General features: G+C 37.7%; 1 protein-coding gene across 1 annotated transcript in view; it reads left to right on the top strand.

Moving 5' to 3' along the window:
• Positions 1 to 24,494, top strand: part of UBE2H (ubiquitin conjugating enzyme E2 H) — a 98,660-nt gene that overhangs the window by 37,332 nt on the left and 36,834 nt on the right. Inside the window, exons 2-3 of the mRNA XM_068549446.1 lie at positions 21,373 to 21,449; positions 22,035 to 22,109. Of these exons, the coding sequence (XP_068405547.1) occupies positions 21,373 to 21,449; positions 22,035 to 22,109 (152 nt within the window). The remainder of the gene's footprint in view (positions 1 to 21,372; positions 21,450 to 22,034; positions 22,110 to 24,494) is intronic.

The raw sequence follows: 24,494 nt of genomic DNA, 5'->3' as shown, positions 1-24,494 counted from the left end.
GAGTTCCAAGGGAGTAAGAGAAGCAGATATGTGTTCCTAGTTTTTTCCAGGTTCCGTTTGTCCCTTTACAGATGTTATCTCCCTTAGTGTAGGTAACAAACTATAAAGTATGGGGTTGAGGATAAGTGTGGAGCCTCTGAGGTCAGACCTGGTTCTGATTGTGACTGCACTAGTTACTGGTTCTCCCACCCACTCTCTACTAGGTGACCTGAGATGAGCTTTAACCTTTCTAAGGCTGAGTTTCCTCATCTGTAAAATGGATGGGTACTGTCATTGTAGGGCTAGAATGAGACAAAACATTAGGTGCTCAGCATAGTATCTGGACATGGAAGGTGCTCTGGAAACGATGGCAGTGGTGATGGAGATGGTGATGATTTATTCTGCTTCGTGGGCCATCTCTTCTGTTACCAAAGGTTTTTGTAGTGGTGAATACTTTCTGGAGTAGGCTGCGGTGTAACATTCTGAATTGGACATAAGGTACAGTTTGGGATTCTCTTTATTTTGTAGTCATGTAAATCAGTAAATTGCCTTGTAATTTAAATACTATAATATTCTCAAATTATATGTTGTAAATTTTTGTATACTTTAAAACCTTGATTTTAATTGGAAATACATTGGTTGATGAAAGGCTTTGATACTAACAACTTTCATGAGCCTTTTAAAGTTTTTGTTGCATTTAAATATAAATATAATGTACTTTTTGTTTTTCAAGTGGAGAAACTGAGGTAGGAAGTAGGGATGGACTTTTGTCCAAGGGCCAAATAGTAAATATTTTGGGCTTTGTGGGCCACACAGTCTTTTTTGCAGCTCTGCTCAACTCTGCTATTGCAGCACAGAAGCCACCATCAACAATTCACAAATGGGCGGGCTTGGCATGGTACAATAAAATTGTATTTATAGTAACAGATGATGGGCCATAGTTTGTGGACCCCTGGACTAAAGAAACATATTCAGTTCTATCTCATTGTAAAGCCCTACCTTGGTCCTACATCTCTCTCTGTAGGCTAATGTAGATTTATTAAAGGTTGGTTTTCCCATGGGGCTTTATCCTCATTCTTCTTTTCACATAACACTTCCTTTACCATAAAATGATTCATATATACACATCTTCAGTTGAATTGTTTCCCAATCTCTAAATTAGTATAGCTGCCTGCCTTCCAACTTCTCTCCAAGAATATCCCAACAAGCCCCTTAACATGTCTGATACTGATTTTAGTACTGTATCCTTCAAAATCAGACTGTAGTCTTTTTATGTGTTCACTCATTTGTTACCCAAGTGGGAAACATAGATATTCCCTTAACTCCTCCCTCATCCTCTTTATTCTGCCCCCTTGAAATCTCTACTCTCTCCCCTTCTCTCCAGCCCTACCACCACTGCTTTATTCAGGCACTCATCATATACGTGGACTGTTGCAAATCATCTCACAGCTTCAGGGCTCCCTATGTCTAGCCTCTGTCTCCTTCCAGTCTGCCTCTCGTTTTGCTGCTAGAGTGATCCTGTTTTTAGTACATTTGATCATGCCACTTCCTGCTTAAAACCCCTCAGTTGTTCTTTAGTCTCTGGTTTAAAGCCTAACCTTGGTATAAAAGTCAATTCAATAGAGAGGTATTGCCTCCTTACTGTGACAGTCTGAGATGTGGTGCTGCACCCACCCTGCAGTACGCCAGCCTTCTCAGAGGACAGTTCCTAACTGTTCTACATAGTTCCTTTCTCTTCTTCTGGCTAACTTTGGTTTATTCTTTAGTTTTCACCTTAGGCTTTGCATCTTTCTCAAACACCCCATCTCCATATTTGCCTTAGATGCTTTTCCTGCCTTCTACCTATTTTAATAGCACCCTTTATTTTCCCCTCAGATGAGCCGTTACCACTTTATTATCATCTGTGCTTGTGGCTCCAACTCCCACCTCTTTCAAGCTGCCCCTTGGAGGATAGATCCTGAATCTTTTATATCTTTGCCCCTAGCTTCTTGTACATCTGGGCTTGGACATTTTGAAGAGTGGTAAATATTCATTAATAAAGAGGTGGCGACACATGTACATTTTTCTTTCCTTTTTGGGGGTGGTTCTTATTTCTACTCTTCCAGGGGAATTAAAAGCCTAAGGAAAGTGGCAAAAGGGAAAAGATCCTTGGGCTAGGGTCTGTGGTACAAAGAATGCACAGTGGACAGGCCTGGGGCTTAGAACTGTCCCCTTGTGTGCTCTTCATGGCCTGGCAGCTCACTCCCTAGAGCAGTGGTGCTTCAAAGAATGTATGCATGTCTGATGAATACCTACTGCCCACTATCCCCACCCAGTTAGCAGTAGGGGCAGCGGATGTTAATGTCCTGTTGATTCTTCTACATGTATATTTCTTCTTTGCATTTCCAGTCATTTCTCCCACCTGACATTTTCTCCCTGCTCCTTCCATTTCAGAGTTCTTCATGATGATTCTTCTAATGTCTTATTTCCCTTCTTCTGAGAGAGGGGCTCTAGATGCAGCGAAGTTCAAATGATGATGATGTTAGCCTCTCAGTGTACAACTCTGGATGCATTTGTACTTTCTAATAGAAATATTGATATAGATGAGGATTAACAATCCACATAAAATAGTGTACTTCAGATATGAGTTAAATTGGCTTTTATTTGTGAGAACTTACATTCTGAGTTTTAAGAAATTTTGAAACGAAATTTAAGTCTGTTAGCTAAGGGCTTACCTGCTGTGGTGAAGTGAACATCATCCTGTACCCTTTGCTGTACCCCGCCTCCTTTAGTACCCCGATTTCTTAGCTTTGCAGATAGTGACCTAGGAGTTTTATAAAGGCAGCATTTCTTGGGAGGAACTCCAAGTTGGCCCCTCTGGAAGGTGGGTTGGAAAATGGGGAGGAGGTGCACATTTGTATTTCTCTGCAGTCAAATCAGAAAGGTTCAAACAATTATTTGCTGTCATATTTAGAGTACACTTTGCTGGTTTTGAGATTGAGCTTATGCAGATAGTTAGCTGGAGCCTCTAAAGAAGAAAGCTCTTTATTCTTAAGTGACTGCTTAGTAATCTACATAACAAATGAGCCATTTTGCTTCAGAGATGTGAAATAGGCATCTATAAGTGAATAGTTTTTGAAACTAAAGTTGTTAAGACAAAGTTCATCTTTTCACAGTAGGGTTTCTCCAGAAAACCCTCTTTACTCTATTGAAATGCAGCTAGTTTGAACTAGGAAAGCATATTCCAATAATAGGCCCATGCAATTAGCCTTTACTATAATGGAGTGGATGCTGGAATTTTTTTGTGTATTATTATCATCAATTGATGTTAGTCCCAGGGGAACCGCATAATAGCTAGAAAACCTTGATTGAGAGATGCAGACAAAGGTTTCTTATTCATAGGCGTGCTTTAGTTCTTGAAACTAAATAAATGTTAGGCTCTTAAATCTTATACTTTTTTGGTAACCATCTGTCGATGGTTAAGATTAAGAATTGGTGCTTCAGAACTATGTCATTATTTTGAATTAGAAGAAAATGTTGTCACTTCATTTAGTGCCATATTCATACGAGACCTTGTGTAGAAGTGACACAGTGGTGTGCTGGTGAATGCTGAACAACCACCTGTGGGGGGATAAAGCCCTGATTTGTAGCATTTACTGATTTTCAAGGTATAAATACTCCACCATGCCTGATTTCAGACTACAGATGGTGAGGTCACTGAACTTGAAGTTGGGAAGAGATGCATATAATCAGCTGGCTTCAGCACACTGCCGAATTCACCTCAGCCACTAAATGTTTAAAATCTTACAGCCCGTACTTTTAATACTTGTCTCATTCCTGACTGTACTTTTGTCCTTTATTTTCTAAAAACTAGCCTTATGGATGTGTAACTTACGCACAACAAAATGTGACAGTTTCAGATGTACAGCTTGATGAGTTTTGACGAATGTGTGCCCCGCCACAGTCTTGACACCTATTGCCTCTTCTGCATGCAGTTGCCAGTTGGATTTCCCCAGATCTTGCTTTGCATCCACTGCTCACCTGTGCCATATACTGTCCATATGATAAAGTGCAGAATTCCGTAGCCTGGCGCTCAACCGTCTTGCCTCTTGTTGGCTTCTCTGGCCTTGTTTACTACGGCTTGGCTACATGAATCTCTTATTAAAAAGACAAAAAAACAAAAACTGTTCAGCTGGTTTCTGGCACAGTTCCTGCATCTGTCCCTCTGCTCGTATCTGTACCCTGCTTGCAACACTGCTGTGACCTCACATTGCTTCTTCTCTTGACTGTCTTGCCTTTCCGCAAATCTGGCTCACACCCCATTTTCTTCTTATACAATCAAGTCTTTAGTGATTACTCCCTCATCTGACCTATTGTACCACTGTTCGGCACTTAACTTTGCAACTTATATTGAAGTTCCAGGTTTTTTATGGAGTAATTTGGTCTTCCCTAGCAGAGTTGTAAACTATGATAGGGTAGAAAATGTCTTACAGCTCAATTTTTAGCACGTGGCTTTGTTTAAAATAAAAAGACTTAATAAGCAGTTCTTTTTTTTTTTAATTTATTTTATTTATTTTTGGCTGCGTTGGGTCTTTGTTACTGCACGCAGGCTTTCTCTAGTTGTGGCTCTGTTGTGGTGTGCAGGCTTCTCATTGCGGTGGCTTCTCTTTGTTGCAGAGCATGGACTCTAGGCGCACCAGCTTCAATTGTTGTGGCACGCGGGCTCAGTAGTTGTGGCTCGCGGGCTCTAGAGCGCAGGCTCAGTAGTTGTGGTGCACGGGCTTAGTTGCTCCGCGGCATGTGGGATCTTCCCGGACCAGGGCTCGAACCTGCATCCCCTGCTTTGGCAGGGTGGATTCTTAACCACTGTGCCACCAGGGAAGCCCAATAAATGGTTCTTGTTGACAGTAACCTTTTCAGTGGCTCTTCCAAATCAGTTACCAACTCAGTGACACTGTTGGGGAGAATAGTACTGTGCTATATCATAGATCTCTTAGGGGATGAAAGTTTGGTTTGTCACAGAGTATAAATTTATAAATGTCCAGTAAAGTCTTTCAAAACCAGTGTTAGTCATTAAAATGCACAGTGGAGCTTTTATATCTGCCTTGAACATTCATCCAAAGGTGGTTAGCATCATGGACTTTGAACTTTTGGCAAGATTTAAACATTTAAAGTAGGTCCCAAAAGAAAATTCTTTGTTCCTTTCAACCAGCTTTATTTCACTTTTTGGAATCCTAGTAAGAAGTCAGTAGGGTGTATCTCATTGATTTCCTTCCTGTTCCAGGAAGCCATATTATGGTATTCTGAAAGAACTTTTGTGTTCTTTTCAGTAACTTTACTATAAGATTGTTTTTCTTTTTCTTTTACTTTCTCTGTGCAGATGTGCTTTGTAGAAATCTGACATTGAAAGATAACCTAACAAATATTTAGGACAATTAGTGCCTTTCTCTATTTCACAGCCTACCTTGCCGGTTTCTTTTCTTCCATCCTTTAAATAATGGATTTACTCAGGTTCCTCATCTTTTGGTAGCTGCCATGCCTTTCTTGGGTGATTTCATCTATTAGTGCCCAAATACAAGTGTCTCCAAATTTTAAAAATGCCATATCTCTTGAGTTCCAGTCTTGGATAGGCAAATGCCTACTGGATATCTCCAATTACCTGGCCTTCAGAGACCACAGATTCAACATGTCCTAAATGGGACATCTTCTACAAGTCTAATGCCCTCTCTTACTGCTGATGCTGTCTTGCTGAATGGTATCACCATCCCCAAATAACTGAAGCCTAAAACCTTGGAATCATCCTTGGCATGTCCCTCTTCCCTCACCTTCCGTATCAGTCAGATTCACCTCAAACATTTCCCTTAAATCCTTTTCCTTAACTCTGTTTGAAATCAGGCTAACCTCATGCTTTGTTGGGAGGGTGACTTCCCCATCCCCCAAGTCTTTAATTGGTGAACTAAGAGCAGATCCACTTCCCTGGCTTCAGATTAACCAAGCTCATGAGCCTGAAATTGGAAAGCTAGTATATAATTTTCAGTGTGTTCTCTCCTAGACATAGCCAGGAGCCCATGCCATAATTAGAGAAAGTTATCTGAGAAGGAATCAGAACAAAAGCTAAATCAAGTGTTTAATGGCTTGTCACGATCAGATGATACCACAGTCTCATAACAGGGAGATCCCTTGTGACCAAAAAACTCATCTATGAGCAAAGGCTCCTCCTCTCCTGCCTAGTTGCTTCAGTGGCCCCTGCCAGCCTTTCTCTTTTTTAATTCTTCTTCAGTGCTTGCAGGGGAGACCATTGCTGTTGAATACCTTGTTTCTTTACATGTATGAATACATTCTTTCTGGCTCTGCTTGCATCTTGTTTTGCGGCAAACCAGGCTTTCTCTTTTAGATGGCTTGCGCCCCTCTCTTACTAGTCATTACGTGTTGATCTTGAGTTGAACTTTGAGGGCCTTCTTATTTCTTGTGTTTGGAGAAAACTTCATTGTAGCTGCTGAGAGCAAAAGGCTAATCTCCCCTTGGGTTCAGCTGGCAATGTTACCTCCTGAAAACACCCTCTCCCTTACCCACCCTCCTGGGTTTGGAGCATCCTCTGTATGCCTCCTTAGCACCTCTGGGTAACCCTTATCATAACACTCATTTATTTCACCGTTTGGTAGTTGGTTGCCTGTCTGTTTCCCCACAAGAACTTGAGCTGTCCGAGGGCTGATCCCACTGTCTAGCATGGTGCCGGACACCCATTTACATAATTCACTTTAACCAGTGTTTGTTGAGCACCCACCATAAGCCAGACAAAGAGTAAGTCAGATAAGGTTCCCTGCCATCTTGGAACTTAGATTTTCTGGAGGTGAGGGAGGATGTAAACAGACAAAATAGTACTGTGGTAAGACATACAAGGAAACAGTCGGCTGAAGTAGAGATTAATTGGGAGTTTGTTGGGGTATGTACTTCAGGTGATGAGAAAGATTGCTGAGGAAGTGGCATTTAAGACACACCATAAAGGATAAGAAGAAGCAAGCTATCTGTAGAAACAGAGAAGTCAGGGCTAGCCAGAAGTAGCCATTGCAAAGGCCCTGAGAAGGGCAAGAGCTTGTGTTTCAGGAAATGAAAGACCAGTGTAGCTAGAAAGGGAGGAAGAATGGGGCATGAATGTACTGTGTCGGTCATATTATGGGCTCGGAGGAGTGAAATAAGACAACTATTGATAACAGTGATTCACATAGGTTAAGATTTGTTTGGAACTAGTACTTGGTTATTTGTTAGAACTTGTGATTCTAAGTTTTCTTTTTGCATATTCCTTTCTGGAAAGTGAATTTTCACAAATAATGATTGAAAGAGAACTGAGAATTTCAGTCTTCTGTGAAACATAGCCTACAATTGGCCAAACACTCATAGGAAGTTCCTTTTTATGCCTAAATTTCTATCCCTAGGGAACCTATAGTACAGCCAGATAAGCCTTCTATATCATATAGAGAATTTTCACTTAGTCTTACTGACTATCATTATTTTCTGCTGGTTGATCTACTATTTCAGCACAACTCTTGAGATAAATATTATTAATTTAATGTGATATCCTCATCTGAGAACCAATTCAGGATAAGCATAGCTGATTTAAACTTGTATGAGTACATTTTGGCTTTGTTTTTTTTTTTTTAATTTATTTTATTTATTTATTTTGGCTGCATTGGGTCTTTGTTGCTGCGCGCGGGCTTTCTCTAGCTGCAGCGAGCCGGGACTACTATTCGTCGCGGTGCGCGGGCTTCTCATTGCGGTGGCTTCTCTTGTTGCGGAGCATGGGCTCTAGACATGCGGGCTTCAGTAGTTGTGGCACGTGGGCTTAGTAGTTGTGGCTCGTGGGCTCTAGAGCACAGGCTTAGCAGTTGTGGTGCACGGGCTTAGTTATTCCGTGGCATGTGGTATCTTCCCGGACCAGGGCTTGAACCCATGTCCCTTGCATTGGCAGGTGGGTTCTTAACCACTGCGCCACCAGGGAAGCCCTACATTTTGTTTTGTACTCATGAATTTTGAATTATAATGATTAATGTAACTTTAAAATACTATTTAAAAAACTATATTTTGGGGGCTTCTCTTAATCCTGTGATATATTTACTATTACTCCCTTTATACATTGAGGAAAACCAAGGCACAGAGAGGTTAAATGGTCTGCCCAAGACCCATATGGCATCTTGAGATTCAAACTAATGAGCCCACTCGCTAACCACTAGAATTCCAGACTTACTGTGAAATCTCTGTTCCTGGAAAAGAGCCGTCTTCCTTTGGGGAAGTGGTACTCTGCAACTGGGTGATCTGGTGAAACTGAGTGGCAGAGGTGGGTAGGACTTCTCTGCCGTCCTGTCAGTCTCCAGCATGTGCCCCTGCAGTCCTGGATTTTACTCTGTAAATAATGCTGATGTTGGATATTCTCTGTTTCTTTTAAAGCGATGTTAGTGGTTTTAGCAGAAAAATTCTTAATTACTCTTGGGCAGGGTGCGGTCAGGTATTGATCCCTGTCTGGCTTCCTTCTGTCAGCTGGGATGTTCATGAGTCACCTTCCTTGGCCGTCCAGCCAGTGTCAGCTTGGGGAATGCATGCTACCTGATCAAGCCAAAGAGTGGGGCAGGTAAATTTGCGAGGGGAAACATTCAAATACAGATATTCATCTTGATGGGTTTAAACATCAAGAGACAATTCTGTCAGAGTTGAGGGACAAATAATGATAGATACATTGGTTTCTTGTTTGCTTAGTTATTTAAGGCAGTGATTATTTCCTTGAGAAAAAATACTGAAAAGAAAAAATCTTATAGTACTGTATGGCTCAGCAGTGAATAATATTTACATGGTCATTACTACAAGATCTCTCATTTGTTTTGAATAGTCAGGGATAAACTGTGTGGCTTTTAGTAAGTCGGAGACTAACGTATTTCTTTAAATGTTAAATATCTGTTGTTGAAGTATTCAAATCTGTAATTCTTTTGTGAGAATTCATTATTTTGTATGCTGTAACAGCAAAAGTAGTTTGGTCTAAAGAGAACTATTTAAAATATCAGATTCACCCAAGAAATAAGAAATTAACTTCACATCCTATTTGGGGCCTAAGTTTAGACGTATAAAAGATTTAAGCATTTAGAGAAGTAGGTAAGATACTACTCCTGTCATTTAATTGAGTGATGCCATGTCAGACTAAACTTTCCTTGTTTTCAGCTTTTTCTGTCCAGGTTCTGAAGTTAACCTATTCGATGAGTTAAGTGAGATTTAATTGGCTAGCTTTGTCTTTGAGATAGTTAATGAAAGGTGCTTCATATCCTAGTGCGTTTTTGTTCATGAATCATGGAGGGCCACCTTCACATTCAGGTGTTGTGTTGGAGAGGCAAGAAGGAAGGTCAGCAGAGTGGATGCTTTTCCCTTGGGTAACCCAGCCAGGGCCGAAGCTGAATTGGTGAGAAACAGCAGTGGGCAATTTGAAGGGGGTAGTGTTTAAAGATTAACTTTGTTTCACTTTAAAAGCTTTAATGCCAATATTGGTGAGAGTATGAGGAAAACAGGTTGGCTCATATGACAGTGGTTAGAAAGTGACTGTATGCACCCTTTTTGAAAGACATTTAGGCCCTATCAAAAGAACAGCAAGATACACGTACTGAGATGTTCATTGTAACAATGTAATAGCAGAACACTAACAACAACCTACCTGCTCACTAATGGATGCTTAGTTATTTAACTTATGGTACATGGATATTGCACAGGCATTTTTTTTAAGGGAGCTTAGATCTATATGTACTAATAAAGAGGTCCTCCATATATAACCTGAAGAAAGGTGTTTACAGAAGAGTTTATACCTGTGTGTCTGGGTATACATGATGATGTTAATGTGTGTATATAGAAACATTAATGTAGACAATAGTAATATCTGGGCAGTGGGATTAGAGCGTTAAGGGAATGGGGAGGCTGCTTTATGCCCCACACACATTTTAAAAGACAATTTTTTAAAAGCCTAGAACCCAGTGCTTCACCAGATGAGGTTATTTAGTTGTACTGTAAGGCGTTTTCAGAACTGCACTCTGCCCTGTGACTGTGCCACCAGCAAACTGTTTGTCTCACTTAGTGGCACCTGAGCCTATCAATCCTACTTCTCCCCATGGTACAGACATGGGAGAAGGAAACCTAATAGTTTTGTCACCTTTTCAATGCCAAATTTTCTTACTATATATATACCCACTGTTGTGTATGTCTGGGTTTATATTCTCTTGTTTTGCTATATAACCGATTTTTTTCCCACATTGTTTAATTTTTCAGGAAACACTCCTAGTGAGAACCTTGATTTTTAAATTTCTTAACCATAACTCATAACAATACAGCCTTTTTTCTCTTTATTGTTTGTGTATATTTAAATCTCAAACTTCTGTTTACTTTAAATTATTAGGCTAGCTTCCGTATCACATATTTATCACTCCCATGTCTCTTAATTGTACCTGACAACCCATTTCTTAGTATGTATTAATCATTTCTGTTGGTCTTGAGCTAGCAAGTTTACTAACATAGGAAGAAAGCTTCCTTTCTCAGCTCTGTCACCTGTTACTTGTATGATGCTTAAAATAGCTGCAACCTCCCTTGTTGTATCACATTGCACACCTAGTTTACAGTCCACTTTCACCCCACATCTCTTGACTTTCCAGGGTTTTCTACTTAACTCAGTCACATTGGGGTTATTTTCTTAGGGTAGGATGTTTCTTTAAAAGAAACTTTTATTTTCTATTTTAAAATTTTATTTCTTTCGCTTATTTTCCTTATGGACTTTTTTTTTTTAAGCAACAATTAAAGTTTCTGTTAGTTTTTTATCCCATTTTTTTATCCTAATTATTATAAAGGTAATAAATGAAGGCAGCTTATAATGGCTACTTGAACATATCAGATAGGGTATTTGCCTACCAACTACCCTTTGATATAGTTTTTAAGCAGAATTTCAATCAAGAAGACACTGCTATTTTCTGTATCACTTTAGATTACTTTTTAATCTTTCTTATACTGTTTAGCCAAGCCTTTATTAAATTTCCAACAGATACTTGCTATATTACCTCTCATAAGTCTTCCAAATGGGTAATAGAAACTGGGCTCAATTGAATAAAAGCGTATTCGTTTGTTGTGGGATGCAGAGTTCTCTACATGGTGGATTGTGCTTTAATTTAGCATCCTATCCAGTGTATTCATCTGTAGTTGTGTTTTTTTCAGTATAAAATCTTGAGAATGATCTTGAACCTGCTACTTATTCCTTTGTATATGTATTGCTTTAAAAAGCCTGAGTCTGTGCTGCTCACTTCCCCCTCATAGTTTTTATGAAATCAGGGTTGTTATTAACATTTGACATCTACTCTGCCTAATGAACATGGAGTAGTAAAGGGAATGGCAGGCATTGGTCATTCATGTTCTGGGAAAGAACTAGGGAGTGAGGAGGCACTGAGACCAGGGCTTATAGAGCAGTGATTTATAAGGGCAAGCCAATTGTTACCTTTCCCCCTTTCTTCTGGGTTTACAGGCATTTATATTTGAATTTTAAAGAACTTGCTTTAAGAAATTTTCCTTGAGATTATTGAAGTCATAAAATTACGATGAGGAATCATTGGTCTCTAGAGACACAAACTCGTAATTAGCCAGTGCAGAGAAGGAAAGGAAGAAGAGCCATGGCCTGGGTTGCGGACCTGGGTCTTTCCATCAGTAGTTCCATGACTTCAAGGTGTGTTGATTGTTCTTTTTTTTTTTTTTTTTTAAGAGTATGACCATATACCTAAGATCTCCTCCTTCTCATTTCTGTGATCCATTGTTTTGCACTCTTCCATAATCTTCATCTAGTGAATGGGTACCACTGCTTGATATTTATTAATTTTCATGGTATTTATTAATTTTCGTACATCATCTTGCAGTTGTAATGTACTATATGTCACTTGGAGACTGCCAAAGAAAATATTTCCTTTAAAATGTCACTGCTTACTGTGAATGATTCACATGTGCCTTGATTAGAATATCTGTGGGTAGGGATTATCAAACACTTAGCTTAATTCTATTTTCATTGAGTGGCATTGTAGTCTGCATGTCAGGTGTTAGGGTAAAAACTGGTCTGCTATATTTAAAATGAATAAAAGAAGTAAAGTTCTCAAGGATTTTCTGAGAAGAGAAGAACACTGGAAACATGATTACAAATACACTGCATAGATATTCCATAAAGCAATATTAACTTCTTACTGAAAAGCTGCTTCATGATGCACTTTGCTCTGCACTGTGGATGGCTTGGTGAAGTAGCATACAGCCCAGAAGGGGAGGTAGAATGTGTTTTAAATAGATGTTTCCGTTAGGATTTTGCAGATGGCCACCTGACTGTGGGGAATTCACCTCTGGGGAAATTACACGTTGCCTTGGACTTCAAAGTTTTCAGGTGCTATTGTCATCTATAAGGTTGTGATTCATGTGTTTTTCTTCTCCAGCCTTCTGTGATTAGGTAGTCTGCCTTTGGAATGACAGCGTTCTTTCTTTTAATATGTCCTATCTTCTAAAAAAATTTTTAACAGATTTTCTAGATCATTGGTTTGGATTTTCATTGTCGACTTGATGTCTCTGGGGTGTCCTGCATCTTGAGAATTTTGCAAGTCTTTATTTTTTCTCTGCAGTTCAAAGTTGTATTCCAAGTTTACAGATTTAAACTGGATGTTTGACCAGCTGATAGTTCTTTAGCAGTGAATGTCCCCTATCCACATACGTAGAGTGTAGTTAAATATATACAGTCTTCTGATTTTAAAAAAAGAAATACGTATTGGAAATTAAATAAAAAGAAATAATGTCATTAAAATTTTCAAGTGTACACAAGATTAAAGATTAGTTTAATGAATCCCCATTATCCAAATTAAAATTTTACAATTATCAGTATTTTCTCTCACATCTGTTTCTCTTCTTTATGAAATATTTTAGGGCAAATCCCAGACATTGTTGTCATTTAACACCTACATATTATCAGTAGGCCCCTCTTAAAAATATGAACATTTTCTTAAATAACCATAATGACATTATCATACTTAAGAAAATAAGCAGTTTTGGGGGAAGGTGATTTTTTTTAATGTACTGTGAATCAAGCTGTAACAAACCGAATTCTGAAAAATAAGCTTTTCATTAACCTTTTATGAGTTATTTAAGAGTAATAATACTATTTAAGTAATACACTGTTAATTTATGTACATGGATTTGTACATTTTTAGTTAAAAATAAACAATGCTTTGTTGCCATAAAATAGCAAAGCATCAAAGTATATTAGGGACATCCCTGGTGGCGCAGTGGTTAAGAATCTGCCTGCCAATGCAGAGGACACGGGTTCGAGCCCTGGTCCGGGAAGATCCCACATGCCGTGGAGCAACTAAGCCCGTGCACCACAACTACTGAGCCTGCGCTCTAGAGCCCACGAGCCACAACTACTGAAGCCCACGTGCCTAGAGCCCGTGCTCCGCAACAGGAGTAGTCTCCTCTCGCCACCGCAGTAAGAAGCCTGTGCACCGCAACAAAGAGTAGTCTCCTCTCGCCGCAACTAGAGAAAGCCCACATGCAGCAAAAATGACCCAATGCAGCCAAAAATAAATAACTAAAATAAAAAGAGAAAGTCCTGGGCTGCAGTTGTCCAACTTGAAATAAAGATCAAAAAAAAAGAAAAAAAGTTTGTATATTAAAGAGCTGTTTCTATTTTATCAGTAGCCTTCTAAATATTTTGAGGTGTTTAATTGGAATTTGAACTTTTTAGAAAATGTAAATCTTATTTCTGTTTTGACTATAGTTTCTTGGTCTCAAGATGGCATCATTGTTTTTCCATATTTCCCTTTGCTTTTCTCTGTCTCTCACTTTTGCAACTGGGTCATCTCTGACTATCTGACTTTGTAAATCTGCTGTATAAAACATTTTGTTGGGGTCGAATGGGGCTTAGATTTCTTATGTATCTTTCTGATACACTTCTTTTTTCTAAAACCTATTTGGAAAAGTTATTTTCCATAATTTATGACTCTTAATTTTTCTTTTGAGTTTTTTACTTTATTATTTGGGAATCTGGTAGCAGAATAATGCATCTAGGGAAGAGCTAAGTTATAATGATTTTCCCATTTAACATTTACTTAAATCTTGCCAGTGTTTACTTTGGTTTCTGACATGGAAGCTTTAAATGAAAGCATAAACTTGAGAGGAGAAAAAAAAAAAAAAGCCCCAAAACTCCAAAGGCTAGTATGATTTACAGTCTGCTGGATGGTAATGAACATGCTTGCTGTTTAACTTAATTTTTGCACTATCTTTGTAAAATTTAAGAAATACGTGCACGCTACTTTTTACCCCTTAGTGAGTCTTAAGTGTTCAGTATATCATAGTAAGTTGTCAAATTGTTTGCTTTACTTACTTCTGGACAATACATATTTATTTTGAAGAGGCTGTTTTTAAATAAGTGATAACTCCCTCACTCTGAAGTTGTTCGGTTTAGTTGTAAACCTGCAAACATACAGCTAAAAATTATGTATTTTATTTATTGGAGAATGTCTTGCTTAGAATTATTTACCCTTTTAAAAAAAAAAAAATTCCATGAACTTTGGTTATCTGATTTTTGCACCCTACCATAGATACATTTGAAGGAATGGTATCCCAGTGCCAGCTCTCAAACGCAGGTAAAGAAGGAAGAGAAACTAGGAAAAGAACCTGCCAATCCCTTCAGCCTAACAGTATGGGAAATTTCTACTTCAGGAAATAAGTATATCCCTTACGGTTCCTAAGGGCATCATTGTATTTTGTAGTACTGTATAGCAACTAGTATTCATAATGATGACTTAACATCAAGAAAGGCTTAAGGATATAGAAGGAAACTTAATTTTTTAGATATTGTAAAAAAAAAGTGTTGTTTAAGTAAATTTTAGTCACATGGAAATTAATTTAGTCAGAGTTTGTATATTTATTTTATGTTAAAAAAATTGAATTCCTGGTTGTGTCTGATGCTGAGCCAGGTAGGTACCTTTGTAGATAGATCATTTCATCTTCAACAATTCTGTTTGTGAGGTAGTAACCCCTCCCCAAAGTAAAGAAGCCCCCCCCCTTTTTTTTTTTAGAGATTAAGAAACAAACTCCGGGTTAAGCAGTTTACAAGGTGACTCCTTTTAAATCGCAAGTTTCCCAAGCTGCTTACAGTATATTGCCTCTTGGTTCGTCCATTTATACTTCAGATTTAGCGTGTTCAGAACTGAACTTAGCATCTTTGTTCCACTTTGCCCTTAATAGTATCACCTCATCTCTCTGACAAGGCTAAATCTATCCTTAGATCTCAGACTGGCAACTTCAGTCTATGCCTGTCTTACAGCTTCATTCATGTGTTCATTTTATACATATTCATTGGGTGCCTACTATGTGCCAGGTACTCTTCTAGGCACTAGGAAATGGCAGTGAACAAAATAGACAATCCCTGCCCCTATGGAGTTTGCATTGTAGTAGTAGGAGACAGTAAACTAAATGAAGTAAAATATGTAATATATTAGTTGGTGGGAATGTAGTAGAATGTGCTGTAAATAGGGTGGTCCTAAAACGCTTCACTGAGAGAAAGGCATTGGAGCACGTGCTTTGTTTACATTTAGAAATTAGGAGATTGACAAATCTAGTTTTCTTGTTTCTCATGAGAATGAGACATTCTGGCAGTGTGGGAGATTTCTACTGGCTGTGCCATGTCTAGTTAGTTGCAAAGCCTGTGAGAGTCTACATTTAATCTCTCCCCTCACTCCCACGGCAGTTACCTTAGTTGAGGAGTTGAACATTTCTTTTCTCCTCTTCTGCTTTAATTGTTTGTCATTCCTTCAGCCAGTCCTATATACACGATAGCTTGGTTACCTACGTAAAGGACAGTTATGTGCACCATGCATAGAAATACCAACTGTCTCTGTCACCAGGTAAAATCCATGCTTTGGGGCCCCTTGTAATCTGGTCTTGGTCTACTTTCTAATACTTCCCATGGTCCCCTCCTCAAAATATAAATGTAGTAGTCCCCATTCTCTGGACCTATCCTGTGCTTCTCTATCTTTGCTTTTAGTGCCTTCCCCCCATCTCTACATAATCATACACTATTCTTACAGCCTGTGTAAATCCTTGCCTTTCCATAGCAAACCATCTCTCTCTTTCTACCTGCAACCTCTTCCTACTCTAAACTCTAATAGCACTTTATGCAAACTATTTTTTTTGCATTTACTTCTTAATGTACAGATCTCATGTTCTTTTTCTTTTTTTTTTTGGTTTGCGTTGGGTCTTTGTTGCTGTGTGCGCGCGCTTTCTCTAGTTGTGGTGAGCGGGGGCTACTCTTCGTTGCGGTGTGCAGGCTCTTCATTGCAGTGGCTTCTCTTGTTGTGGAGCACGGGCTCTAGGCATGCAGGCTTCATTAGTTATGGCATGTGGGCTCCAGAGCACAGGCTCAGTAGTTGTGGTGCATGGGCTTAGTTGCATGCAGCATGTGGGATCTTCCCAGACCAGGGCTCAAACCTGCGTGCCCTACATTGGCAGGTGGATTCTTAACCACTGTGCCACCAGGGAAGTCCCTCATAAGCTCTTAAGAGAACTGCAGTAGCTAAGTTCTTCTAAAGTGTCATGCTTGTTAAATGCTAAAGTTCTGATAACTGACTACATTAATTTTTCAGAACTTTTATTACGGAAAATTTCAAACTAGAGAGAACAATATAATGAAACCCCCATGTACCCATCACTCAGATTCAGTAATTGTTGACTCAGGGCCAATGTCCGATCTTCTGTACCTCTCTCTCCTAACTCTTCCCACACTGGGTTATTTTGAAGTAAATCCTGGACATACATTTTAATTAGTAAATATTTCAATTTATATCTCTAAAGGAGAAGGATTCTTTATAAACTTAACACCCACAGTATTATTTTTGTGATATTTTGTACATTACTGGATTAGTAGACATAACCATATTTTTATCAAGAAAACTAGGTAGTGAAGGTTGCCCAGTTTCTTCAACTTTCGTAATGTGATTAATCTCAAGGAGAGTTGGAAGCGGACTGGTCTGAACATGTGGATAGAAAGCCCACACAAATTGCTTTTACCTTCTGTACAGAAGAAGCCCGTTCTTTATCCTAGTCCCTTACTGCCATGGGCACAGCTCAGGGAGGCCACCTTCCTTTATCTTACAAACTCACTATCAGCAAATTTAGGAAACAATGCTGTCTGAATCCTTGACCTGTTAACAGGCTTAGCCCTTGGCTCCCTTTCTGGAAAATCCCAGAAGTATATAAAAATCATTTCTAAAATCCCGACAGACACGTTTTGCCAAGAATGTCAGTTATCTCTTGACGGTTTGGCATTAACCTTTAAATATTACATTGTGTAATCATAATGCCATTCAGGGAAAATAAGTTGGTGGGTGGCTGGCATTTTAAAAGTGAAATGAACTTGGGTTCCTGGGAATGTTAATCATTATTCTACTGAAAATGCTGACATTCCTTAATAGTGAAATGCTAAGTAAGTAAAAAGCAGTGTTTTACCAATAACTTAGAGGTGAGTAAAATGTGATTTTTATGGGTTTATTTAACATATTTTTACCAGAACGGTATCTGAAGGATATTTTATATTTTCAAGCTTTGAAAGTGAGAAAGTAATGAAGGAACCTTCTAGTGAGTTCCCACCAGGCTACTAGCCTGACCAGCACATCTCAGAAATAGATCATTGTAACCTGTCATTGTAACCTGCCTTCTCATTTGCCTTCCTTGCCCTTGACTTTGCAGCAGGGAGCAGAAAGAAACTCATGGCCTCTACCATAAATATACATGGTAACAGTAGTCAAGTAATTTTATATTTTTTGTGGGTAAGTCATTCATTCATGGTGATGGAATGGCTTATTTTTAATGCCGTGTTTTTCTTTCAACTAAACTTAAATTCTTTTTTCCATCTGATTTAGTGTCTGTACCACTCCAAGGCAGCATAAATTTAGTACAGCTTCTTCATTTTACCAACTTGGTAGAAGTTTTTAAAGGTTTCATTCAGTTTATTTTTAGCCTTTCATATGAAATGGACTATAAGAACTCTTTAATTTACAGTATAATGTGTAATTAAAGACAGACCCAGTGTATCTGGAATGTGGGTTATACCAGGGATCGTGGGAAAGAGGAGGTTTGGAGCATTAATTTCTAATCTCATTTTCACATGACCTTTTCGAAAGGAGAATCTTCTTTGAAAAGTAGGTAACAGCATGGACTAAATCCCAAACAGATCACAAAATGGAAGAAACCCAGATTAACTGCATCTACATAAAAGATAGAAAAGATATCTTCAGTTTTCTAGAGGGGACATTCATGTGGATAACTTATAATTTTAAATGATTAAGAGTAATTGCTGTAGATCAGTGTCATTCATAGCAAGTTAGGTCTGATTGATAGGGAATGCTGCTTTTACAGATTTTTATATTGTAAAATTAGTTTGACTTCTTTTGTTAAACTCATTTAATCCTCTACCTTACTCCATTATTATCCTTGCAAATTTATTTAGTTTAATGTCTGAGATATCTTTATATGTGGTACTACAGTGTATTCATTTTGACTACTTCTGGATACCCCAAGTTAAGCAGAAACATACATTAGAGGAGCTCTGGGTGGGGAGAAGACACTAGTAAACACTAATAGACACTAGTAGCAGCCTGTTGCATAAATGGCTTACAATTCTTTTTCCTATTGATAAATACTTAAATTATTTTCATTTTAAAAAATTAAATAAAAAATATCTGTACGTGTATCAGATAGTCTTATATTTTGTAAACTTCTTTTATTAAATAGGAACATATGTACAAAAAGTGCACAAATCATTTTTGTAGCTCATTGATAAATGGGACTATAAATAAAAGTGTAATCGGCACTCTAGTAGAAGTCCCCCTCAAACCCCTTTCCAATGACCAGGCCCCACTAGAGGGTGACCACTATCCTAATTTCTAACGCCTTGATTCATTTAGCCTGTTTGAAATGTGTGTAGATGGAATCATATTATATGTGCTCTTTGGTATCTGCTTTCTTTCACTTACTGTAATATCTTTGAGACTCATCCATTTACATGTAGCAGTTAATTTTTTATTGCTGTGTAATATTCTGTTGGATGACTGTACCATAATTTATCCTCTTTACTGTTGACGAACTTTTGGGTTGTAACCTAATTTTTGGATATCACAAGGAGTGCTATACGAACATTCTTAAACGTGTTTTGGTGAACACAGCTATTCCTGTCTACTGGGAATAGTGCTGATGAGTGTGACACATGCATGTGTGCAGCTTTATCGTGCCAACAGTTTTCCAAAGTGGTTGAAACCGTGTCACACTCCCACCAGCAGTGTCTGTTTTTTGTTTTTTTAAAAATAATTTCAAAGAAGTGAAATTTGAGTAAAAGAGTAAATTCATTTTAAGTTTTAGAGTACAGTGCTAAATTTGTCCTCAGGAATACCAATTTATACTCCACTGAATACTGGCTTTTATCTAGCTCTTTCATCTTTATCAATTAATAGTGGAAAATATCTCATTTTTAAACTAATGAGTTGGACTTTTTATGGCTTAATTTCAGTTTTCTTGACTTGGCTCTTCTGGTCTTTTCTTTTTAGTTTGTCCTTTGTCCTAACTTTTTATAATATAGAAGTTTTAAATGTGTGTGTGTGCTTGCATCTGCTGATTTTTCCCTCTGTGGTTTCTGGCTTTGGTGTCATTCTTAAGAAAGCCTTTTTATCCCCAAGGTTTTTTTGTTTGTTTTTTTGAGAACTTAATTATTTGTAATTAACTTTGTTTATTGTAACTAGATTTGACTTTTACAAACACAAGGGAGCTTTTTTGGTTGTTTTTGTCTTAAAACAATTTAAACATGTACTTTAATTTATTACATTAGCATTAGCTTTGGAATATTTTGTAAGGAGGTGCCAGGAAGAATTTAGTACACCAAAGCATGCATGCATGTGTCATTTGACCATGAGAAATGAAGCCAATTTTCCAATGTGGATACTATTTGAATCCTTTCAGTGTGCATGTTATTAAAATAGTTTTCAAAAAGAATGAGATGAAATAGATTGAATTATCTTATTATTTAATATCTCTAGTGGATACTGTTCATTGCTCTTGAGCAAGGACTTTGCCAAAAATACACCTGGCCTCTGTTCTGTGGCCTACAGGACAAAGGATTGGAGAGCCAAATACTTAATTTCAAGCCTTTAAAACTAACATTTTTCTCTATTTAAGAGATCACTTAAAATTTCTTTGGCTTTTTTTCTTTTGTATAATAGTACGCATAATTAAAATGTAATTTGCACTGGTGGTTGAGAAAGATGAGACCAGTTTGTCATATCTGGTTGTTGTTGGTGGTTTTTTTTAAGGTTACAGTGGGATTTGAGAGCTCCCTAAAGCCCCCACCATCTAAAATTTTTCTCAGTAGAGTCATTATTGGGTTAGACCACAAAGCAGAGACAAAACAGATATTAAGCCAGTAGCCCTCTCTTCTGCTGAGGTGGGTTGGTTTGGTTTCTATAATCGAATCTTAGTACCTTAAAGGGGTGGGTCTCGGGACAAGTAAATTTTTGAGGAAGGGAACACAGAAGTGTTAGTGCTCTGTGATTCCAGCCCCGAGCACATAAGAACCTAGAGGCCAGTCTCAAGGGGATGGAAAAGAGGGAGGAAAAGAGTAGGTGAAAATAAATACTACAGATAAGATTTTTAAAAAAGAAATTTTTTTTGTTTTCTTGTCTTTTGCATTTGGCAATGCTACTTATCGCAAGGTTATATCACTAGTTATTTAGATTATTCTCTAAGCCAGGGAGAAAATTATGGGGACTTCCTTAGTAAATGTGTAATTTTAGGAGCACAGCATTTCCAGTTCAGGAGGATCGCTGTTTTGCTGAGTGCTTGAATTTGACTAAAGGAAATGCTGGATTTATGTTAAAGGGTCATTGCGGATAGGTTGGGGTGGGGACAGTACGGAGGGGAGAAAAACTAAAATTAAGTGCCTATTTTTCATTTACTTATATATACAATGTGGTCTTACACATTTTACATACTTAACCCATTTAATCTTCACAGAGGTCTGTAAAGTGGTGTTTTCCTGATTTGCAAAGGAGAACAAAAGGCTCAGGGAGTGAGTTTACATTATTTTGTCTAGGGTCAAACTCAGTATATGGCAGTTCTAGGATTTGACCACCAGCTTCTCTGAATCTAAAGCTCATTCATATTCTTTTCACAAGAATGTATATTGCCTTTTAAATTATAAGAATTATTATTCATATTTTATATTTTATTGCTTTCATATAAAATGTTGGTAACACTTTAAATGGCATATCTTGGGGAAGCCATCTTTAGTTCTTCTGGGTAATATAAAGCCTGTGTAATTTCCTTTACCTTCCACCTTAGCATCGAGAGTAAGCATGAGGTTACAATCCTAGGAGGACTCAATGAATTTGTAGTGAAGTTTTATGGACCACAAGGAAGTAAGTATATGTGTTGGTATGTGTTTTTTATTACAATCTTTTACTCTATTCCTTAATAGACAGTGAGAATAACAAGGGAGATGGTGATATGTGTAGTTTTTGAAAAGTAAATTTAATTGAATTCTAGAAGCAGTGAGGAAATCTTGCTCTTATCATAATTACTTTATATGCTTTTCTCTTTTATCTCTGTGTGACAGTATTAAACATGAATTGTGAATTCTGGGTTTTGTGGAAATGTTTTCTGTTGTTTTTTGGGGGTGGGGTGGGCATGGTATAGATTGAGACAGTAGGCTATTACTTACCAAATAACTGAACAGTGTTTGATACTTTAAAGAATCAGGTAAATTTGGGGGAGAAAATGAACCTTTGCTAACTCTAGATTTTTTAAAGAAAAGTATTATAATTGAACATAGAGTACCTACTAGTTATAGTAGTTAGTTAGTTATAAGAGTTCCCTGACTCTTGAAGGAATTAATTTGCAAGGTTCTCAAAACAGGTTAGGATTTAATGTTTAACTTACACTCAGATTTATCTTCTGATTTGGAGACACAATCCTAATGTTTAACTTTTTTGCTTTTATTTCAGCACCGTATGAAGGTGGAGTATGGAAAGTTAGAGTGGATCTTCCTGATAAATACCCTTTCAAATCTCCATCTATAGGTATGTAACTACCCAGTTTCTCTCCTTAGAGAGTTTTGAAATGGAAAAAAAAAAAATCCTACGTTTTATGGGAGATCATTAATTCCAGAAATATTTACTTAACTGAATTTTTTCCTTTTTTGGCTTAGGTTAATTAGTAATTTGGGGAGGGGGGTACTTCCATAGTGTGATAGAAGATGTTTAAATATACCCTTTGCATGCTTGTAATGACTATAACTCTAGATTTTTCTGTCTGTTAGGGTCAGATTAATCAATTTTAAGACCACTGTCCATTCAGGCTATTAGCAGTAAAATAATAAACATCTTAAATCTCATTTTAAATGCCAGATTGTTGGAATTAATATTTTACAGTGCCTATTCTAATTCTGCCATTTAAAAATCCTGTGTGTATCCTACTTTACTTTTGTTCACTCCAACTCTGGGTACCCTTTTCCATTCTCTACATTCCCAATCTTTTTAGCCCTCTAAACAGCTAAAGAAAGTAGAGAAGAAACCTCAGTGGGGTTGTATAAAGGGTATTTTTTTCCTCACCTTCATCTTCTGCCCTAATTGGTGATATTAACCTATTACCACTGTTAAGGCATTTAGTAACAATTTAGGTATTTTAGCATAAGATGCTATAGAGGTATATTTGATTGAAGATTGATACCTTTAAATATTTTGAGACTGTAGAATGGTAGTAACTTAGCTAACTTAAGCCAACTTTTAAAAATTTCATTCTGTAGATGATTTTAAAATGTTATAAAATATTGACCAATTTTAAGAAGGAAGAAGAAAATAAAATTGGAATATATTAGAGCATTCTCTGTCACACTGAACCGCATGTTCAGAATTGTTAGGTTCAGATATCTTGCTACTGCTGTGGGCTTGTCTTCAGAGCTAATGCCAGAACTCTTGGAATTTAGACTCCCCCCCACCACCCCAAAAGGGTTTTTTAAAAGAGGTGGACCAAAGACGTTCTGAGCTTTATGTTTTGATTCTAGGCCCCCACATTTCTGTCTAGGATAAATAATGCAGGAACGTTAGAATAGTCACAGGCTAATTCCCAGTCAGATGCAACGGCCTAGCCCCCTGACATCTAGCTACTTTATATGTTTTAGAATTTTATGCTATAAAAATACTACAGAGCATCTATAATCCCTTCTTAGGCTGGGTTTCTTAGTGCTCATTTTAAGAACAAACTGGTGATTTCCTCTTAAGGGCCCTTAAGTTGAGTTTTTAAACTCAGTAATTGAGAAGATACTTTATGGATAATTGAACTGGAAATCTCCCCATTGCTATAAGGGCCTCCAAGTTTTAGAGTTATCAGCTGGTGATATAGGAAGAGTGCTGTGAGGTGCTGAATCTTTGAGACAATCCCTGAGTGTATCTGACTTAATACCTTAGCATACTTGGGACACCAGCCCTTTCTCAGTTCCATTCCAGTGTGGTGGAATGTAGGTTTCACTCAGTTCGGGAGGGCTTTAGTGTCACATTGTGGTTCCTTATCCCCCATTTGTCTTTTAACTTTAGGGTGTTTGTTTCTATACAGGCATTTAAAACTTTTATGTAGTTGAGTGGTATGATCTTTAAACCTTTACAAACAGAATGTCCAAACCATGTAAATTCATTCAAATATATTTCATACGTACCTATTTACTTAAAGACTAAAAATTGGCTTGCTAAATCTAGTTTTGTTACCCTAGATTCCTAGTCAGAAAGGAAACAGTATAGCTTGTTGAAACTAACAGTGAACCTACAGAAATGCAATTACATATCCTGTAGAAATGTAGTTTTTTCTCAAGTCTTGTCTTAACATATATTTCCAGGTAATATAATTATTTCATCATAACTTTCAAAGTGTAAATATCTAAACTTCAGACATTGTTTATTAACTAATGGCACAACAGAAGCCTCTGTACTTTCTTAAATTAATGATGTAACATGAAATTGGTTAGGACAAATGACTAGGCTAATTTAACTTCTTTATAATTTTTCCTTTGCCTTTCTGTGTGCTTTTAGAACTTCGTAATACCTACAAATGTGTACCATATTCTCTTAAGGAAGTAGATCTAGTTGAAATATTTGTACAAGCTGTCCTTGTTTCCTCCAAAGGAAGATTGCATAAGAGAGTTTTAATCAGTTGTGTGGGGTGACCCATTTTCAGGTCGTCAACAATGTAATTACTGTTAGAATGTGCTTTAAACATTTTGAGAGGTAGTGGCTCATGTAGAATAGGCAAAGATTCCTTTTTGAATTGTATAGATAGTTGCAGAATTATACAGAAGGGCAAGGAGATAAGATAAATCCAACTTCACTGCTCTTTTTAAACCCTGCCTCTATAGTTTCTAGGCAGGCATACCCTTCTTTCTGAGCCAAATTTTGAGATGTGCAAATTTAGATTAA

Source organism: Eschrichtius robustus, chromosome 8, assembly GCF_028021215.1.
Source record: "Eschrichtius robustus isolate mEscRob2 chromosome 8, mEscRob2.pri, whole genome shotgun sequence".
Lineage (NCBI taxonomy): Eukaryota > Metazoa > Chordata > Mammalia > Artiodactyla > Eschrichtiidae > Eschrichtius > Eschrichtius robustus.
The sequence above is the reverse complement of the archived record's forward strand: the minus strand, read 5'-3'. Positions and strand labels throughout refer to the sequence as shown.